General features: G+C 43.2%; 1 protein-coding gene across 1 annotated transcript in view; it reads left to right on the top strand.

Annotated features, from left to right (window-relative positions):
* LOC122439467 overlaps positions 1-6726 on the top strand; it is a 47634-nt gene extending 40908 nt beyond the window's left edge. Inside the window, exon 3 of the mRNA XM_043464498.1 lies at positions 5950-6726. Within this exon, the coding sequence (XP_043320433.1) occupies positions 5950-6455 (506 nt within the window). The 3' untranslated portion in view covers positions 6456-6726. The remainder of the gene's footprint in view (positions 1-5949) is intronic.
* Positions 6727-19029: the final 12303 nt, after the last annotated feature.

Below are 19029 nucleotides of genomic sequence, written 5' to 3'. Positions count from 1 at the left end.
TCTCCTCCTGCCCTCAATCTTTCCCAGCATCAGGGGCTTTTCAAATGAGTCAGCTCTTTGTATCAGATGGCCAAAGTACTGGAGTTTCAGCTTCAACATCAGTCTCTCCAATGAACACCCAGGACTGATCTCCTCTAGGATGGACTGGTTGGATCTCCTTGCAGTCCAAGGGACTCTTAAGAGTCTTCTCCAACACCACAGTTCAAAGTTCAAAAGCATCAGCAATTCTTCTTCATATAGTCCAACTCTCACATCCATACATGACCACTGGAAAAACCATAGCCTTGACTAGACGGACCTTTGTTGGCAAAATAATGTCTCTGCTTTTTAATATGCTGTCTAGGTTGGTCATAACTTTCCTTCCAAGGAGTAAGTGTCTTTTAATTTCATGGCTGCAATCACCATCTGCAGTGATTTTCGAGCCCAGAAAAATAAAGTCAGCCACTGTCTCCTCTGTTTCCCCATCTACTTCCCATGAAGTGATGGGACCAGATGCCATGATCTTAGTTTTCTGAATGTTGAGCTTTAAGCCAACTTTTTCACTCTCCTCTTTCACTTTCTTTTTTTTTTTTTCCTCTTTCACTTTCATCAAGAGGCTCTTTAGTTCTCCTTCCCTTTCTGCCATAAGGGTGGTGTCATCTGCGTATCTGAGGTTATTGACCCATCTATTTTTAAAAAATTTAATCTTCCTTCTATAATCAGTAAGAACTCATTTTTTACCACTCTTTTGAAAGCAACACAGAACAGGGTTTCCCAAGGTCATTTGTTTCAGTCAAGGTTTGATTTGTGATCGCACACAACAGAAATAACGCTGGCTGGTTCGAGCAGGAAGTTGCTTAATTAAAGGATATTGGATAGATCAGAAAACCTCCAGGAGAGTTTGGGAATGCGGCTTGGAGGCCACGTAAGCGGGGAGATGAGCTGCACGCCAAGCAGGATTCCTCGGAGCCACACCCCTGCAGTGGGCACAGGCGGCCAGTGGTTCTCCCCCGCCCAGCGCCGCAGACGCTGGGGCAGGGGTGAACCACCAGACCACAGCGCCCGTGGCCGCCCTGCTGGTGGCCTTGCCAGACTGCGTCCTGGCAGCCCCAGATTCGACTCGTCGCTACCTCTGGAATCGTGTCCAGGGCAGGCTGGTCAGACTGGACAGGCTTACATCTTGTGTCTGCACTGACCACAGGGGAGACTGGAAAAATGCCTCTTAGGTGTCTTCCTCTTCAAGGAGGAGTTGAGTTTATACCCTGGTTTAATCCCTGGGGGTCCCCCCAAAGAGGAAAGTGTTCAGGTACTGGTTGGTCAAAAAATGACACATGTGCACCACAGGATTAGAGGAGATGCAGCAAGCATTTAGGAGAAAATGAGGGCAAATGCTGCGAGCAGGCAAAGCAGGGGTGCCCTTCCTCGTCTCCCCTCACCCCTGGTTTTTACCTTCATGTAACATAAAGGACCTCATTTCTTAGGCACCTTCTCTCTCTCACCCAAGAGTGTGTGTGAGATCTTAGGAAGGGGCAGTGGCATTGGGCTCAGGATAATCTTGAATCCTCTCTAGTTCATTAAGGAGAAAGTGAAGTGAAAGTCGCTCAGTCGTGTCAACTCTTTGCGACTCCATGGACTCTACAGTCCACGGAATTCTCCAGAATACTGGAGTGGGTAGCCTTTCACTTCTCCAGGGGATCTTCCCAACCCAGGGATCGAACCCAGGTCTCCCACACTGCAGGCAGATTCTTTACCAACTGAGCTACCAGGAAAGCCCAGTATTAAGGAGAAAAGGGGAATCAATTCTAAAGTTTGGCATTTATTATTATTAGCAAATATAGTAGACCACAGTGGGTTTTAATACATGACATTAGGACTAAAGCAGAGTTTAGGCAAAAGAGTATCAAAAAACCATGCTGATCACAATGTGCAGGTTTGGCGCTTGCTCTGTGATCAACATTAATTTTCAGCCAAAACCCGAGTGGGCTTTGCTTTGTCTGCCTCCATTTCTTTACTTTCTATTGCGTTCAGCAGGTTATGCTGTTGCTAATATTACTTTGTTGTGGTGTCCACTTAAGCTTCCTGTATCTTTCCACATAATGTGCAATCGATTCTAAATAATTACAAATTTAAATAGAGCCTTGTAACCAGCCAGCATTGACTGCTGCTTTCTTCAATTACAAGGCTTCCCAAACAGTTACGTCCGCAGGCTGGTTAACGCGCAGTGCTCTCAATCCCAGCCGATTCTGTCGATCACAAGTCATTTCGTGGCATCTGGTAGCGTTGAGTTGTGAGTTGTGCCATCACCTTATTGAACTTTTATCCTTTCTGCCACAATGCTTACATCATTCAACATAAATTAGCTTTGGCTCCATGCTCATGAATGGAGAAAAATGTGTGTGTTTGTGTTTGTATCTGTATACGTGTTTCTCTTCAGAAAAAAATCTACTGTTTCGTTAATAGCCCAAGTGTCTCTTACTCAACGATCAGGTTGAGGGTATTGCCAGAGACTGATCAGTGTCTTTAATGCCTTGAGGGAAACCCCACTGTATGAAAATCACCGTTGGCCCTCACCTCTAGAGAGACGTTTATCTAAATTTAACACAGAAGTCCACGAGGCAGCCTATTCTCTTCAATCCAGCCCCGTGTCTTCTGGTTTTGACTTTCATCCCCTTCGATAGTTTGAATTTCTCCTTCTTACTGGAATGGTTCTTGGTATCTCACTCTGAGCCCCTCCTTCCTCAGGACTCTCCTTGGGTTTCGGATGAAATGGAGATCAAGTCTAACCTCCCTGCTACTGTCCTGGGATGTTCTGGACCTTGCCTGTTCCCAGTGTTCATTATCCTTGATGGGAGACATACATGTCAAGACATCACTCATTCCGTTGGCAGTGCTGGTCTGGAGAAATGCGAAATGCTTCACCTCTATCTTTTCCAGAATTTCTTCTGACAGTGTTTCCAAAGTATGAGAAATGAAGAAAAGGGAATCAACAGCAGAGAAGTTGGAAATTGCTTGTATAATCCATAGACTACATGTTTCAAGTTCCAAATAAACAAAGGATGGCTTAGAGACATATTTATAAACCTTAAATTGCTCCGACTTGTTTTTAAAACCTTAAAATTTATTACATTTCAGTATGTCAGGCACAGTGCTAGGTTATATTTGAATATACAACATAATATAGTATAATGTAATATATTGCCAAGTAACATAAATTATATATGATATTATTAATAATATATAAACATACACACATAATTTACTTCTTACAACAACCCTATGGCACAAGGATTATGGGAAATTGTCATTATCTGGTTCAAGACAATCAATTTGCCTGTCTGAAAAATTGGTCCTAATTTGTATTTGATGCTTGTGTCTGAATTACTGCTATAGGTTTCATTCTTTGAGATCCCCTAAAGGAATTAAATAATGTTAGGTGACCTCCTAGAATGGCAGTTCTGCTTCTAGTAGCAGAAAATTAGGCTAGAATCCTCCAGAGATTTGCCGGCAAAATTAGCAGCAGAGGGTATAAAAGCAGCAACTAATTCTGCTAGAAAATGAACAGAAGGGAAGTCACTAATCTTATTAGCAGCTGTGTCATTAGTCAAAACAGCAAGAATATAGGAATGAAGTTTTGAAGGCTAGTTTCTTTTAGGAGTTCTATTTAAGAGTCCCAGTTCTTATTTCAAGACCAATGGCAGGATAAAGAATAATGGTAGCAAAAGAAATTTCATAGAGGTGAGAAAGTAGAGTTGTATGATTGTTCTATTGCATAATTCTGCAAAACCTGGACAGGGCCTAAGAGGGCCTTCAGGCAGCGCGGCGCTGACTGCTCACATGCTGTACGCAAGCAGCTGTCACTGTGTTCCAAGAATACGGAAGGCTTTGTGAACATGCTTCCTTTGTGGAGGGTTAGCCTGAGTGGGTAGGCCAACTGGATTCAAATGTGAAGGACATGCACCAGGCCCAGGTATTCCTCACAGGAGACAGGCTGCCTCGGGCTGTCCCAGCCCACAGTCCAGAGGCCACAAGGATGGGCATGGACCATAGGGGTGTGTTCTGTTCACTGACTTCTAACCACAGAGCCTGCACGAGTGTGCACGCGGCCCATCAGCTGGGGGTCCATCAGTTCTCCCTTTATTCAGTGTAAAGTTACAAGTCAACAACAGCCTAGGGTTTGATAAGAAAACCTACATTTCTCAAAGAAAAAGGACCCAGAAACTATATGAGAAAAAAGATGGTCTCACACTTGACCAGTATGATAGACCTAATCTTAGACAATGACTAGATACTCAAACTTGTTTGTTTACATCAAATTTTTCCCCTGATATGACTGACCTGAATTTTATCCCTAGCTTTCAGGGTCTCTGGTCTCTAACCAGTAAATTCTCCAAGTCTGCTTCCAATGTTAACACTCAAATTTTGTAACTGATCAAGTCAGACTCATAACAACTGGGACAGTTAAAACATGTAGACACAAGTGTTAACATGAAGTCTTGGGAGGACATAAAAATATGGGACTTCTGAGTCACCAAATCTCAGGAATTAATTTCCAACTAGATACAATTTCTGGTAATGTGAAATGGGACCAATATGAAATTAAAAATATAATTGCTTTCCCATATCCACATTTATTGTTGAATTGATAAAATATTCATTTTTAAAAACCCGTATGACTGTTGACTTTTCCTGAACATAATTAAGGGTCTCAGAGTATCAGTATAGTAATTCAGGCTGAATGACAATACAGTCTCATGTGATAACTTTCAAAGGAAATCGTGGTAAAGCCACAAGTAGTGCTGGAGAGGTGAGTAAACAAAGCCCTATCTCTTGTTCTTGGTACTAGAGAGCTCAAAAATGTCATTTCTCATCCCTCCTCTATATTGTCTAGCTTCTTCCTAGAAAATCATGGGCTAAATCCAGAACACTCCATAAAGCTGTCCTGCTGAGGAAGCTTGCCTGTTTTTCGAGCTGAAGGATGGAGACTGGGCTCCCATACTGGCCTGCTGTTGGTCTGTACCTTCCCACCTCTACTCTTATTTTTATTTTTTAACAGCACCTTAATATTCTTCTAGGAGCCATTCTTTCACGACTCTCAGCCTAGGAGATTTAGATGGCTGCTGTCAGGATGGACCCGTACCTGGCTAACCAGCAAATTCAAACACAGAGATGCTTACCTCAGGTTACCTGGAACTCATCTGCCATTGAACCTATTGGTGATATTACAATTCCACGTCTTAAAAGCCAAAAGAATTCTAGCCCTCTTATCTCAGAGCAAAGTCCTTTGCTTTCTGCACAGGCAAATTCCGTTTGTGTGGCCACGGTGCCACTAAGGTCAGGACATCTGTCATTGACAATGACAGCCCCATACTTGCCTACTGTTTTGATTTTCTAAGCTCTGCTCAGGATAAGACAGTATTGATTTTGAAGGTTAAAAAGGCTAATTCTTAGAAAAGAATACCAAGAAATATGCAGTTAGGGCAGAGCTAATAGTGAGTGAGTGGAATGTAGGAACAACCTTTTTTTCCCCCCTCCAGATAAGGGCAGTGAGCTTTTCCTAGGAGAAAGAAGAGAAGAAAGCTTATTCATCTATAAAAGCCCGCAAGAGTGCAGAGCAACGGAAATCAATGGCGGCCGTCATTGTGTACATCACAATCAGTGAAGGAGAGAGAGAGCGCTGAGTGGCAGACAGGTGTCTTTCTAGAGCTTTTGACTCTTAAGAGAGGTCGTGCAGCATAATGGTTAAGGTCATGAATTTCGGGGGGTCAAATCGCCCAGTTCCAAATCCCATCATGGTCATTTACTAGGTGTGCCAAGTTGAGAAAGCTTCTTACCTCCTCTGCGCCTTACTTTCTTCATCTGCAAAGTGGAGATTAAAGCGATCACACAGGTTTTTGTTCTGAGGAATTAGTGCATACAGAGGACTAACAGCATGGCCAGGCCCACGGTAAATGCTGTTTCTATTCCTGGCAGGCAGCGCTGCAGCGTCCTGTTGTCATCTGCTCTTTACACTCGCAAGGTTCAGGATCGCTTCCCAGCTCTGTGCCCTGTATCTCCATCTCACCGAATCTCAGAGCCTCTCCTGGACTACCATATTTCAGGCAGCCTTGTCTCCATTCTGGAGTCTAAACCCAAAGCTTTGGATCATCTCACGCACTCCTCCCAATGTGATGGATGATCCCAGAGGGGTAACTGTACCAGATTCCAGCCAAGGCCCAAATGGATACGTCTCCCATCACAGCCAACAGCGTGACTTGGCAAATGTGCCTGTGGGCCTCCCGTCTGTAACACAGATGAAACTGCTCCTGTGGAACCTACGCAGGGCGGATGCTGCAGTCACCGCCAGGCCCTACAGCAGCCCTGCAGGTCTGGGGGCGGTCAGCCTGAGTTACTGCGTCCCGAAGGCGGAGCTCCCAGGAGTGAGTGCGGGCCACGCCCTCCTGTTCAGGTACCTCCGGCCCACCAGGGCTTGGTACTGAAATGCACATTTGTTAAATAAGTAAGGGGTTTAGAGATGAGAGCAGCTTCAGCTCTAGGGAAGACAGCTGTGTTATTGCCTCAAGATGAGTCACTCACACGGATTACTCCCAAGAACCACGTTTTCAGTGGCAAAAAATTAGGCCATACCGTGTTTTTTAACTCAATTTTTATTTTAGATTGGAGTATAGCTGATTTATAAGTTGCAGATGAACAGGAGAGTGATTCAGTCATACATATACATATATCCATTCTTTTTCAGATTCTTTCCCCATACAGGTTATTACAGAATATCGAGTAGAGTTCCCTGGGCTGTATAGTGGGTCCTTGTTGATTATCTATCTTATATATAGTAGTGTGTATATGTTAATCCCAAACTCTTGATTCATTATGTTGGTTTATGGGTCTCTAAAACTGCTAATCCTAGTTACTCAATTGTCCAAAGTGAAAGCTACATTTTATGTGTTTGATGCTTACTCCTTGGAAGGAAAGTTATGACCAACCTAGACAGCATATTAAAAAGCAGAGACGTTACTTTGCCAAAAAAGGTCTGTCTGGTCAAGGCTATGGTTTTTCCAGTGGACATGTATGGATGTGAGAGTTGGACTGTGAAGAAAGCTGAGCGCTGAAAAATTGATGCTTCTGAACTGTGGTGTTGGAGAAGACTCCTGAGAGTCCCCTGGACTGGAAGGAGATCCAGCCAGTCCATCCTAAAGGAGATCAGTCCTGGGTGTTCATTGGAAGGACTGATGTTGAAGCTGAAACTCCAGTACTTTGGCCACCTCAGGCGAAGAGTTGACTCATTGGAAAAGACCCTGATGCTGGGGGGGGATTGGGGGCAGGAGGAGAAGGGGGCGACAGAGGATGAGATGGCTGGATGGCATCACTGACTCGATGGGCATGAGTTTGAGTCAACTCCAGGGGTTCGTGATGGACAGGGAGGCCTGGCGTGCTGCGATTCATGGGGTCGCAAAGAGTCGGACACGGCTGAGCGACTGAACTGAACTGAATTGAATAAGGTTTTCTTAGTTTTAGTCTGGCTTTTTTTACATCATGGATCAGTGCTGCACAAAGACATATGCTTTTTGTTTTTTTTAATTTATTTACTTTTAATTGAAGGATAATCATTTTATAGTATTGTGTTGGTTTCTGCCCGACATCAACATGAATCCGCTGTAGACACACATATGTCCCCTCTCTCCTGAGCCTCCCTTCCACCTCCCTCCCCATCTCACCCCTCTATTTTTTTTCATAGAAGTTCATGTGAAAAAAGGTAAAATATAAAGTTGCTTGAACATAGTTCAGTAACAAACCATGAAATCTTTGGGGGGCATCCTATGAGTACTTTGATAATAGTTCTTGTGCAGTCACATTAAGGAAAACATATTGTCTTTATGTGTTACATTTTCTTTGCTTTTAATCTGTTGGAAAATTTAGAACAACCTTTGGCAATCATAGGTTGTATTTATAAAGCTAGACTGAGGCTTCATTAATCATTGTATCAAGAATTTATATTAGGTTTAGGAAATCTTGCAAACATTTATAACATTTAGTTTTTCATTAACTTGCTAGAAGGAAGTTCGTGAATAATTTGTTAGTTGAGACATCTGTGAAAACAGATTCAGTTAATTTATTAAGGAAGTAGTTGCTACAATCTCTCAGAGCAAAACCTTTTTCCCTGCTGTATTTACTGAGCTCTACCCCTAGTATGTGAATCTGAGAACTAGGCTACTTAAGACCAGAATTAGAAAAGATTGTAGCAACAAATTGGACATTCATATGGGCATTCATTTTCTCCAGCATTCAGTTTTAATGGCAGATACTTGTTAACTTTGCTCAATTTCTATAACTCTTAGAAGTAAATCCAGTTTTATTCAGGGCAAGAGCTGATGCAGCTGGAGGGTGGATTTTCTTGGTAAGTTACAGAGGGGCTATGAGAGCTGCTGGGGTGTGCGTGCTGTTATTCCAGGAGGAATTTTGCCTCTAAAGCAGCTGATAGCATAGAGAAGCCATCTCATATATAGCAGCTTGTCATAAATTAAGTTGACCTGGGGACAAAAAAATTTTTTTGGAGAACTTTTCTCTAAGAACAAGGCCTCTGGCTTATCAGATAGTTAACAAAAGTAACTGCTTTAGTAAGTCTTGGCATCTCAAATTCAGTTTGGTTTCAAGAAATCGGGAGAAGAGGCCTGTTTCCTGTGCATCCGAGCCTGCGCGCAGTGCCGCAGGCAGGCACGGCTCCGCAGGGTGCTCTCGTGGGGCTCACCGTTACCAGCGAGCAGCAGAAACACAGCTCAGCGAGGACCCCCTGCATCCACGGAGCAGACGTTAAAGGTGAGCTTGGAGCTTCCCCTCTCTGAAAACATGCAAGAAAACGCAGGGACCGGAACAGCTGATGTGATGGAGCCCTGGTTTGATTTGCTACTGGTTACATAATTAAAGTCCAATGTGTGCAAAACATAGTAGGATTTATTTGTTCAGCTGACACTTATTTTCACTCTTTTTTTTTTTTTCTTATTTTCACTCTTACCATAAGAAAAAGCCCTGAAGTGAGGGCCTGAACAAGACCCAATGCCTATCCTCAAATTATACAGCAATTACCTGGTGTAGAAAATCCATGCAGATGCCTGAAATGAACAAACAATGTTATTCCACAAACCTGAAGCACCAAATCACTACATCCCTACTTGCCCCTTCTGTTGCACATGGTCCAAGTGGTAAAAGCTACTGCAGGCGGCGGTGGTGTGTCTGATTACGTACGGGGCCCTTCACGTTCAGTGCCGTTAACAGGTTTCCCAGCACGGTGTGCCTGCCCTGCTGGGGTCCACCAGGGTCTGCCCAAGTGAAGTGAAGTGAAGTCGCTCAGTCATGTCCGACTCTTTGCGACCCCATGGACTGTAGCCTGCCAGGCACCTCCATCCATGGGATTTTTCCAGGCAAGAATACTGGAGCGGATTGCCATGTCCTTCTCCAGGGGATCTTCCCAGCCCAGGGATTGAAACCAGATCTCCCTCATTCCAGGCAGACTCTTTAACCTCTAAGCCACCAGGGAATCCTTGAAGGGTCTGCCCAAGAAGAGCTCAAATGCATTAAAATAAATAAACTTTGGTCTCCAAGAAGCCTGTTCAGCTGGTCTTGGAAGCGGAATTCCTAGCCATGGACTGTAGCCTTGGTCACACTCCTAAACCCTGGCCCCTGGACTCCTGTGCGCTCAGCCACAGCTTATGAGCCATATCAGCTTGCTTCCTGCTTCCTTTCCGGTTCTGGCTAGCCCTGGCAAGGAGCCTAAACTGAGTTCCATACCATCGCACCAGAGACCACAGCACGTCTGCCCTTAGCCCAGCCCCGTCAGCGGTCCTAACGCGGGGCAAGGGAAGGCGGGCTAGGACAGGCTCGCCCTGGGCCTCAGATGAGCGTTCTGACTCCCCTTCTCTGTTAGAAGCTGTGAGGTCTTGGACAAAACAGTCAACACTCCCAGACTCTAAGACTACTACTTCAAGGCAGAAAATAGTTTTTAACCTCCTTTGTTAGGAGGATGAAATGAGGTGAAGCAGGTGAAGTGCTCAGCACATAACTGTGCTAAGCAGGGGAGAGCTAGCACTTTCTTCTTTCTCAGACCCTCACCTCAGTGAGCCAGCCTCCGCACGTGTGGCTGACCGTTTGCCAGCCTAGCTCTTGAATGTTCACTCCCCACATTTGGCAGCCTGTCTTCTCCAGGCCCTCCATGGAGAGCCCCAGGTCCCTTGCCCACTCCCAGGCAAGGAAGGGGACAATTTCCCTCAACAGGTGATGCCGTGCCTGTGAAACATGGGGTTCCCACAGACAATTCATGCCTCACCTGAGCACAGTCATGCTTCAGATAAAGAGATGCTGAGTATAGGAGTGAAGGGCTGAGCTTAGGCCAAGCCCCGTTACTCCCCGAGAGAATCCCGGAGAAGGTCAAGCGGAGAGAAGAGGTTCCTTATTTCTGTTGGGTCTCTGTCCTATTCCTCACACCCAGGAGCAAGCGTGATGTTGTGTTTGAAGGCCTCCAGGAGTCCTAGGGCCAGACTGCCTGGGTTCAAGTCTTGATTCTGCCGTTCACTAGCTGATGACCTAGAGGGAGTCCCTTAACCTCTCACCTTGGTTTCCGCAACCACAAGGCAAGGGCAGCACCCACCCGATAGGGTTGTTTCAGGGGTCACTGAGTTCAGTTCGGGGAACTGCTTAGCACAAGGCTTGGGACACAGTAAACCCTATCCGAGTGTTTTTAAAATACGGCACATTTAAAATGCCAGGTGTTGAACCTGCTCCTAAACCCTGCAGGGTGCATGCATGTACGAGCTCTTCCCTTTTGCCTCAGTCACACCCGGGGAGCTCTAGTGAAGCCACCCATGAAACTTCTGCGGGTTGCTGCTGTTGCCACGTTTGTTCAAAAATCTAGAAACACAGCCTCGTGAGAGCCACCCTTTCTTCCATCAGAGAGTGAAGGATATGGGCTTCGTGAAATTAGATGAAGTGATCTGACTCGAATGGATTATCCAAGGCTTCTACTTGACTAAAGAAATAATGCTAGCTCTTTGTATATAAAATTTGAAGAAAAAAAAAACTCTCTAGAGTAAAAACGCCACTTAGCCTTGGGGCAAGCTGGATGGCTTTTATTGGTAAAGGTTATGCATGCTCAGACCTGTGCTTCCGCCTCCCCTTGAAGAGTGTATTTTGTCACATTGTGTCCCCCAAAGCGCTCCGCTCAGCTCCCTTCTGCCGCGCTGCCTGCCTTCATCTCTGGAATGGGGGAGCCTGCTCCTGTTTAGTTTATCTTGTCTCCTTTTCCTATACCCTGTTTGAGCACTCACCAGGTCCTGAGAGACACGGATGAACAAGAAACACATGGGATAGGTTGTCCTGGAACTTCCAATTTTGAGAGTAAGAATTGAGTTTTTCTTGTTTTGTAACTCTGTCTAAACAACTGGTAAAATGGTTTTCACGTCCATGGACATTTGATAAACTTAGACTCAAGGAGCCGTTAGCAGAGAGATGGGAGAGTAGGACTCTGTTAGAAATGAGGCTGTATTTTCTTGGATAAGTGTCTGGAGTTTCTGACCCCTTAACTGTGTGATGTTAGGGTTGGCCTGCGTTGTCTTCAAAGGCTCCTGCCTCCTCTAAATGTCACTAAATTGCGTCTGTGAAATGTTAAGATGACTGCAGGCGGGTACCCTAGTGTTAGCTGCCTTTTAAGTGAGGGGGTTGGAATTTAAAACTAAGATAAATTACTAAAACATCTGTGAAAGAAGCATGAAAGTTTCTAGGGCCAGTTTCATAGGTTGCTTTTGAGTGGTTATAACGTCACTATTTAAGATAGCTAGTGGGGAGCTACCGTATAGACAGGGAGCCCAACTCAGCGCCTTGTGACGGCCGAGAGGGCAGGATGGGGCTTGGGAGGGAGGTTTAGAGGGAAGGGACATATGTATTCATATAGCTGATTCATGTTGCTGTGTGGCAGAAACTAACACGACAGTGTAAAGCAATTATACCCCAATTAAAAAATAAAAAAATAGCTTCATTATTTAGATTTTTGTTTCAAACTAGAAATATAATAATAAAAAAAGAGTGAAGGTGATACCAGGTAAAGGATGGAGTTAGCATTGTATCTTTTAAAACAACTGATAGGAAATTTTAGTTTCAGCATAACTGTTTGGTGATAAAGTCTCTTTTCTCCTTGAGTGAGGTAAATATCTACTTATTCAAAAGTGACTACACAGGGGGTAAAATTATCCACAAAACTTAGCTCAGTGTGAGTCTGAAGTAATGACTTCCATGGGCAATTAGGCTTATGAATCCAGGTTCTCCACAAATTGTATGTACTCGTATTTACAGTTTGATCTGTATATATTAAATGACTGATGATTAAGAGGAAAAAAATGTTATACAATCCATATTTCTATGATTTTTTAAAAAGCAGCCTGAATACCACCACAGTAAATTTTACTGAATGAAATGATAGGGAAAATATAAGTCCAATACTTCCTTACATCAATAATTAATGTTGGATTATACTCATACAGGCCTTTAAAATCCTAAAAGATGATTCATTCAAAATCTGCCATTTTGCAGAAGCCTAGGGAAAGTGATCTTCCCAAGGCCACTCCGTGAATCAACAGCAGAGCTGGGAATCTAACCTTTCCTTTGTGGATTAATCCCACAGACTCTGTCCTCTGTTTGTGGAGCAAAGGGACACAGATGACATCTGCTACCTATCTTTTAAAGATGTCCAGTTTAGAAAGCTCAGAACATCCTAACGTTATGAATCTTCATTTTAGCTGTTTATCTTAGTCCAGTTGCTTTTTATAAAGCTAAACCTTTCGTTTATCCTTATGACCTAAACATTTCTTTTAAGAGTCCCCCATTTTCTCCTTTTTCTTTTTCTGTTTCTGTATTTTGTATAAAAGGGCTTCCCAGGAGGCACAGTGGTAAAGAATCTGCCTGTGATGCAGGAGATTCGGGTTCAGTCCCTGGGTCGGGAAGATCCCCTGGAGTAGGAAATGGCAAGCCACTCCAGTATTCCTGCCTGGGAAATTCTATGGACAGAGGAGCCTGGCAGGCAACAGTCTGTGGGGGTCACAAAGAGTCAGACAGAACTGGGTGACTGAGCACAAACATACACATTTTGTATAAAGCTTACCTTCGTTTGCTTTACCTATAATCTCACTCAACTTGGTCTAACCGTTGGTGCAGCCCTTGAAAAGCTCTAAAGCATTTCCATTTAGGATCCTCAGAAGGATTTTACTTTCAATTTTGAAAGTCGGCACATATGCATTTTTATCTGACATTACTTATATTTCAGTTATTTTTGAGCTGCTATCAAAGATTTAATGTTGACTATGTTAACTTTATCTCTCTCATCTGACACTTTGAAGATAAACTCCTTCATCCTGGGTCATCCTAGGGAACCACACTATTAAGTCCTGGATAGAATGCTAAATTTTACTTGACACATGCGTTTGCTAGTCATAACCCATTAGAGGGCACAGGGGGTGGGGCAATAAATATAAAACGAATAAAGGAGGAATTAAAGTTTTGATGCTAGTTAGGCAAAGAAAGTTGTTATATCAAGTTTGCACAGGTGGTTAAGTTATCAGCTTCTCTCAGTCTAAGTTGATAAAACACTGGAGAGAGAATCCCTCTTCTTCATTTCTGCTTCTATAGGGAAAGAAAGTCATTTCCCACATCTATGCGAACCTATATGCTTATAATGTCTTAGCTTCCAGTACAGGCTAATTGCTAGAAAGGAAACTTAATGTCTGAGACTGAGTTAATACGATGCATCTAGAATTGTCAGTGTGAAAACCTGATGGTGAGGAATTCTGCTTTTGATTACATCAGACTAGCTTATATATCACACCAAACCTCTCATTGACTAAAATCATGAAAGCTGCATAAGGAAAATGCCTGAAGCCACCCGAGGGCTTCCAATAACCTTCTCTCTGTGCTTGAGGAGCTGTGATGCCAAAGAGAAGCGAAGCCAGGGAGAGCCTGACGTTTAGTTGACCATTTCTCCTGAGCCATTTGCTGATTGTCAAGAATGGATGAAACAAATAAAAACTAAGCAGAATTTCTGGCAGGCTCACAAGGCTGATGATACAAAAATTTGAGTTTAAGCCCTATCAGAGAAGAGGGCTGATAAAAACTCCATACTTTGAATGAGCCCCTATGAAGGCTTAAAGTGAAAGTGAAAGTCACTCAGTCGTGTCCGACTCTTTGAGACCCCAAGAACTATACAGTCCATGGAATTCTCCAGGCCAGAATACTGGAGTGGGTAGTCTTTCCCTTCTCCAGGGGATCTTCTCAACCTAGGGATAGAACCCAGGTCCTCCCATTGTGGGCAGACTCTTTACCAGCTGAGCCACAAGGGAAGCCCAAGAATACTGGAGAGGGTAGCCTATCCCTTCTCCAGGGGATCTTCCCGACCCAGGAATTGAACTGGGGTCTCCTGCATTGCAGATGGATTCTTTACCAACTGAGCTATCAGGGAAACCCATGAAAGCTTAAACTTGAGGGGAATAGGGAACATACCTGCCCTCACAAAAACTGAAACCAAGATTTGCGTTATCTCAAACCCCAATTAGATTAAAATAGTCTGCCTCTAGCCTAATTGCCTAATAGAAGCTGAAGTATAGTTTCTTGAGGAGGAAGATGACATCACCCAGAAGCCTCAAATTATCTCTACAATCTTTGAAAAACAAGGTCTGGAATTTAATTTTAAAATTACCAGGGAAAAAATAGAAGAGAGTCTTTGTGAACTTAGGTTAGGCACAAATTCCTTAGCTGTGGTAGCAAAAGCTTAATCTATCAAGGAATAAATTGATATATTAGACTTTGTCAAAACTGAAACCTCCTACTCTTTGAAAGACACTCTCAGGAGAACAAAAAGAGAAGCTATAGAATGATGGGAAACATTGTAAATTACATTTTTGATACAGGACTTGAATCCAGAGTATGTAAAGATCTCTCACAACACCCAATAGTAAGAGCACAAATCATTCAATTAAAAATGAACAAAAGAGTTGAAAGGAGACTTCACCAAAAACAATATATACATGACAATAAATGCTTAACATCCTTAGTTATTGAGGATGTTAAACTCTAAGTTAAAATCACAATGAGATGCTACACATTCTAGTTATAAAGACAAAAAGAAAAAAAAGAGACAAAACCAAATGCTTGCAAAGATGTACTAAAAGCCACTGGTATTCATACGTTTCTGGTGGGACTGGAAAGTGGCACAGTCAATTTGGGACATTAAAGGGTTTCTATTTCTTATAAGATTAAACATCCACTTAAAATAAGACCTAGCAATCCTACTCCTATTTATTTTCCCAAGACAAATAAAAATTTACGTTCACACAAAACCTGTATATGAATGTTCACAGTAACTTTATTTGTAACCTCAAACTAGAGACAATCACAGAGGGTGATTTCAATTATGCCTCTCAGTAACAGACTGAAGAGGCATGCAAACTTTAGCTAGAATATAGATAATTTAACAACATGGTTTACAAATGGAACTTACTGGTATATCTAGGAAACTGTACCCAAAACTTCAGAATATAAATAATGTTCTAGTGCTTTTGAATTATTTACAAATTGAGCTACACTGGACCATAAGACATGTCTCTACAAATTTCAAATGACATAATAGCATATTCTCTGACTAGAGTGAAATAAAGCTAAAGATATATCTAAAAAGTAGGAAGTCACCAAATGCCCCCAAATTTGGAGTTTATTTGTATAAAATCTGTTGTTTAAAGAGGAGAGATCAATAAAAGTTATAAAATATTTTGGGCTGAAGTGTATAAATAGAATATATCAAACATATTCTAAATATATAGATATATTCTAGATATATTCTAAATATATCAAATAGAATATATCAAATCTTGTAGAATGCAACTTATGTTAAAAGGGAAATTTATAGCTTTTAGTGCATATGCTTCAAAGACGGAATGACAAAATCAATTATCTATGTATTTGTCTCAAAAGGTAAAGAAAAGAAAACATCAGTACAGTCACCAAAAGTAGAAGGAAAAATTAATATATAAAAGTTCAAAAAAACAATGAAATAGCATTAAATCCAACAATGAGAATAAACAAATATAAAAACTAGTCCCTTTAAAAGTATAATAAGAGGGGGAGGAGCCAAGATGGCGGAGGAGTAGGACGGGGAGACCACTTTCTCTCCTACAAATTCATCAAAAGAATAACTGAATGCAGAGCAAACCTCACAAAACAACTTCTGATCGCTAGCTGAGGTCATCAGGCGCCCAGAAAAGCAGACCATTGTCTTCGAAAGGAGGTAGGACAAAATATAAAAGATAAAAAGTGAGACAAAAGAGCTAAGGATGGAGACCCGTCCCGGGAAGGGAGTCTTAGGCGGCCTTGCTTGGGCTAGGGTCCGGGCCTGAGTGCCCTCAGGACAATCGGAGGGAGCTTCTGTGAGGTGCCAACTTGAACTGCGGGAGACCAAAAGAGAGAAAATTAACCGGCCGGAACACACTGCCGGCCGTTCGCAGAACAAAGGGACGGAGAAAGTCCCGAGAAGAGCTCGCAGGCTGCGGACCGGCCCAGCCCCGCCGGAGGCAGGAGGCAGGGGGGAGGGGAAGGTCGCGGCGAGACACAGGGCGCAGGCACCCGACCGGCGCGGGCGGGGACTGGGGCTGGGACGCGGAGGGCGGAAGGCGCGCGCACCCGACTGGCGCCAGCGGAAACTGAAACTGGGTCCGCGGAAGGGAGTGAGTGCGCCACACCTGGGGATAGTGCGCCCATCAAGCCCCTCGCTGCCTGGACCGCTCTGACGGGGAAGGCACAGAGAGCAGGCGCAGCTTTTCCTTCCGCGCTTTTGTGTAACACCCGAGGGCTGGAACCTAGCGCAGCGCGGGGCGCGCCCCATATAGAACAGCCGGGAGCCTGAGCAGCGCAGACGGAGAAAGCAGCGTCAGCCCCTCCCGGCAGCGCCAGCCCGCCCCCGCAGGGCCAGCCCCTCCCCGCAGCGTCAGCCCGCCCCGCAGCGTCAGCCCCTCCCAGCAGCGCAACGGAACTAGCTACCTGAATAAGAGTCCACCTCCGCCCGCCTGTGTCAGGGCGGAAATGAGGCTCTGAAGAGACCGGCAAACAGAAGCCAAATAAACAAAGGGAACCGCTTCAGAAGGGACTGGTGCAACAGATTAAAATCCCTGTAGAAAACACCGACTTCACCGGAAGGGCCCTGTAGATATCGAGAAGTGTAAGCTGGAACGAGGAGCTATCTGAAACTGAGCCGAACCCACACTGACCACAACAGCTCCAGAGAAATTCCTAGATATATTTTTACTTTTTTTTTCTAAGTAAGGAAAAAAAAAAATTTTTTTTTCTTTTTATATTTTTTCTTTTTTATTTTTTCTCTTTTATTTTCCTTTAAAATTCCCTATTACTCCCCCATTACTCCTTAACTTTCATTTACATAGATTTTTACGATTTTTTTTAATTAGGGGAAAAAAAAAAATTTTTTTTTCTTTCTTTTTTTTTGTTTTTTTTCTTTTTCCTTTTTTTTCTTTTTTCTTCTTTTTTTTTCCTTTCCGTTTTCTCTTTTATTTTCTATTTTTCTTTTTCTCTTATTTCTTTTAAAGTCCTCTAGTACTCCTCTACTACTCTTCATTTTCATTTTCACTACACTATAACCTTACCAAAAAAAAAGAGAAGCCCTATCTTTAAACTGAAGATTATTCTCTCCTAATCTTGACTCTCTGTTTTCTACCTCAGAACACCTCTATTTCCTCCTTTCCCCTTCTCTTCCCAATCCAATTCTGTGAATCCTTGTAGGTGTCTGAGATACGGAGAACACTCTGGGAACAGACAGCTGCGTAGATCTGTCTCTCTCCTTGTGAGTCCCCCTTTTTCTCCTCCTGCTCATCTCTATCTCCCTCCTCCCTTTTCTCCTGTTCATGTAACTCTGTGAACCTCTCTGGGTGTCCCTAACGGGGGAGAATCTTTTTGCCATTAACCTAGAAGTTTTATTATCAGTGCTGTATAGTTGGAGAAGTCCTGAGACTACAGGAAGAATAAAACTGAAATCCAGAGGCAGGAAACTTAAGCCCAAAACCTGAGAACACCAGAAAACTCCTGACTACATGGAACTTTAAGCAATAAGTGACCGTCCAAAAGCCTCCATACCTACACTGAAACCAACCACCACCCAAGAGCCAGTAAGTTTTAGAGCAAGACATACCACGCAAATTCTCCAGCAACACAGGAACATAGCCCCGAATGTCAACATACAGGCTGCCCAAAGTCACACCTAACACATAGACCCATCTCAAAACTCATTACTGGGCACTCCATTGCTCTCCAAAGAGAAGAAATCAAGTTCCACGCACCAGTACACTGACGCAAGCTTCCCTAACCGGGAAACCTTGACAAGCCAATCGTCTAACCCCACCCACTGGGTAAATCCTCCACAATAAAAAGGAACCACAGACCTCCAGAATACAGAAAGTCCACTCCAGACACAGCAATCTAAACAAGATGAAAAGGCAAAGAAATACCCAACAGGTAAAGGAACATGAAAAATGCCCACCAAGTCAAACAAAAGAGGAGGAGATAGAAAAAAAAAAAAAAAAAGAATTTAGAATAATGATAATAAAAATGATCCAAAATCTTGAAAACAAAATGGAGTTACAGATAAATAGCCTGGAGACAAAGATTGAAAAGATACAAGAATTGTTTAATAAAGACCTAGAAGAAATAAAAAAGAGTCAATTAAAAATGAACAATGCAATGAATGAGATCAAAAACACTTTGGAGGGAACCAAGAGTAGAATAACGGAGGCAGAAGATAGGATAAGTGAGGTAGAAGATAAAATGGTGGAAATAAATGAAGCAGAGAGGAAAAAAAAAAAAAGGATCAAAAGAAATGAGGACAACCTCAGGGACCTCTGGGACAATGTGAAACGCCCCAACATTCGAATCATAGGAGTCCCAGAAGAAGAAGACAAAAAGAAAGGCCATGAGAAAGTACTCGAGGAGATAATAGCTGAAACTTCCCTAAAATGGGGAAGGAAATAG

Source organism: Cervus canadensis, chromosome 4, assembly GCF_019320065.1.
Source record: "Cervus canadensis isolate Bull #8, Minnesota chromosome 4, ASM1932006v1, whole genome shotgun sequence".
NCBI lineage: Eukaryota > Metazoa > Chordata > Mammalia > Artiodactyla > Cervidae > Cervus > Cervus canadensis.
This window is presented reverse-complemented; position numbering and strand designations above follow the sequence as displayed.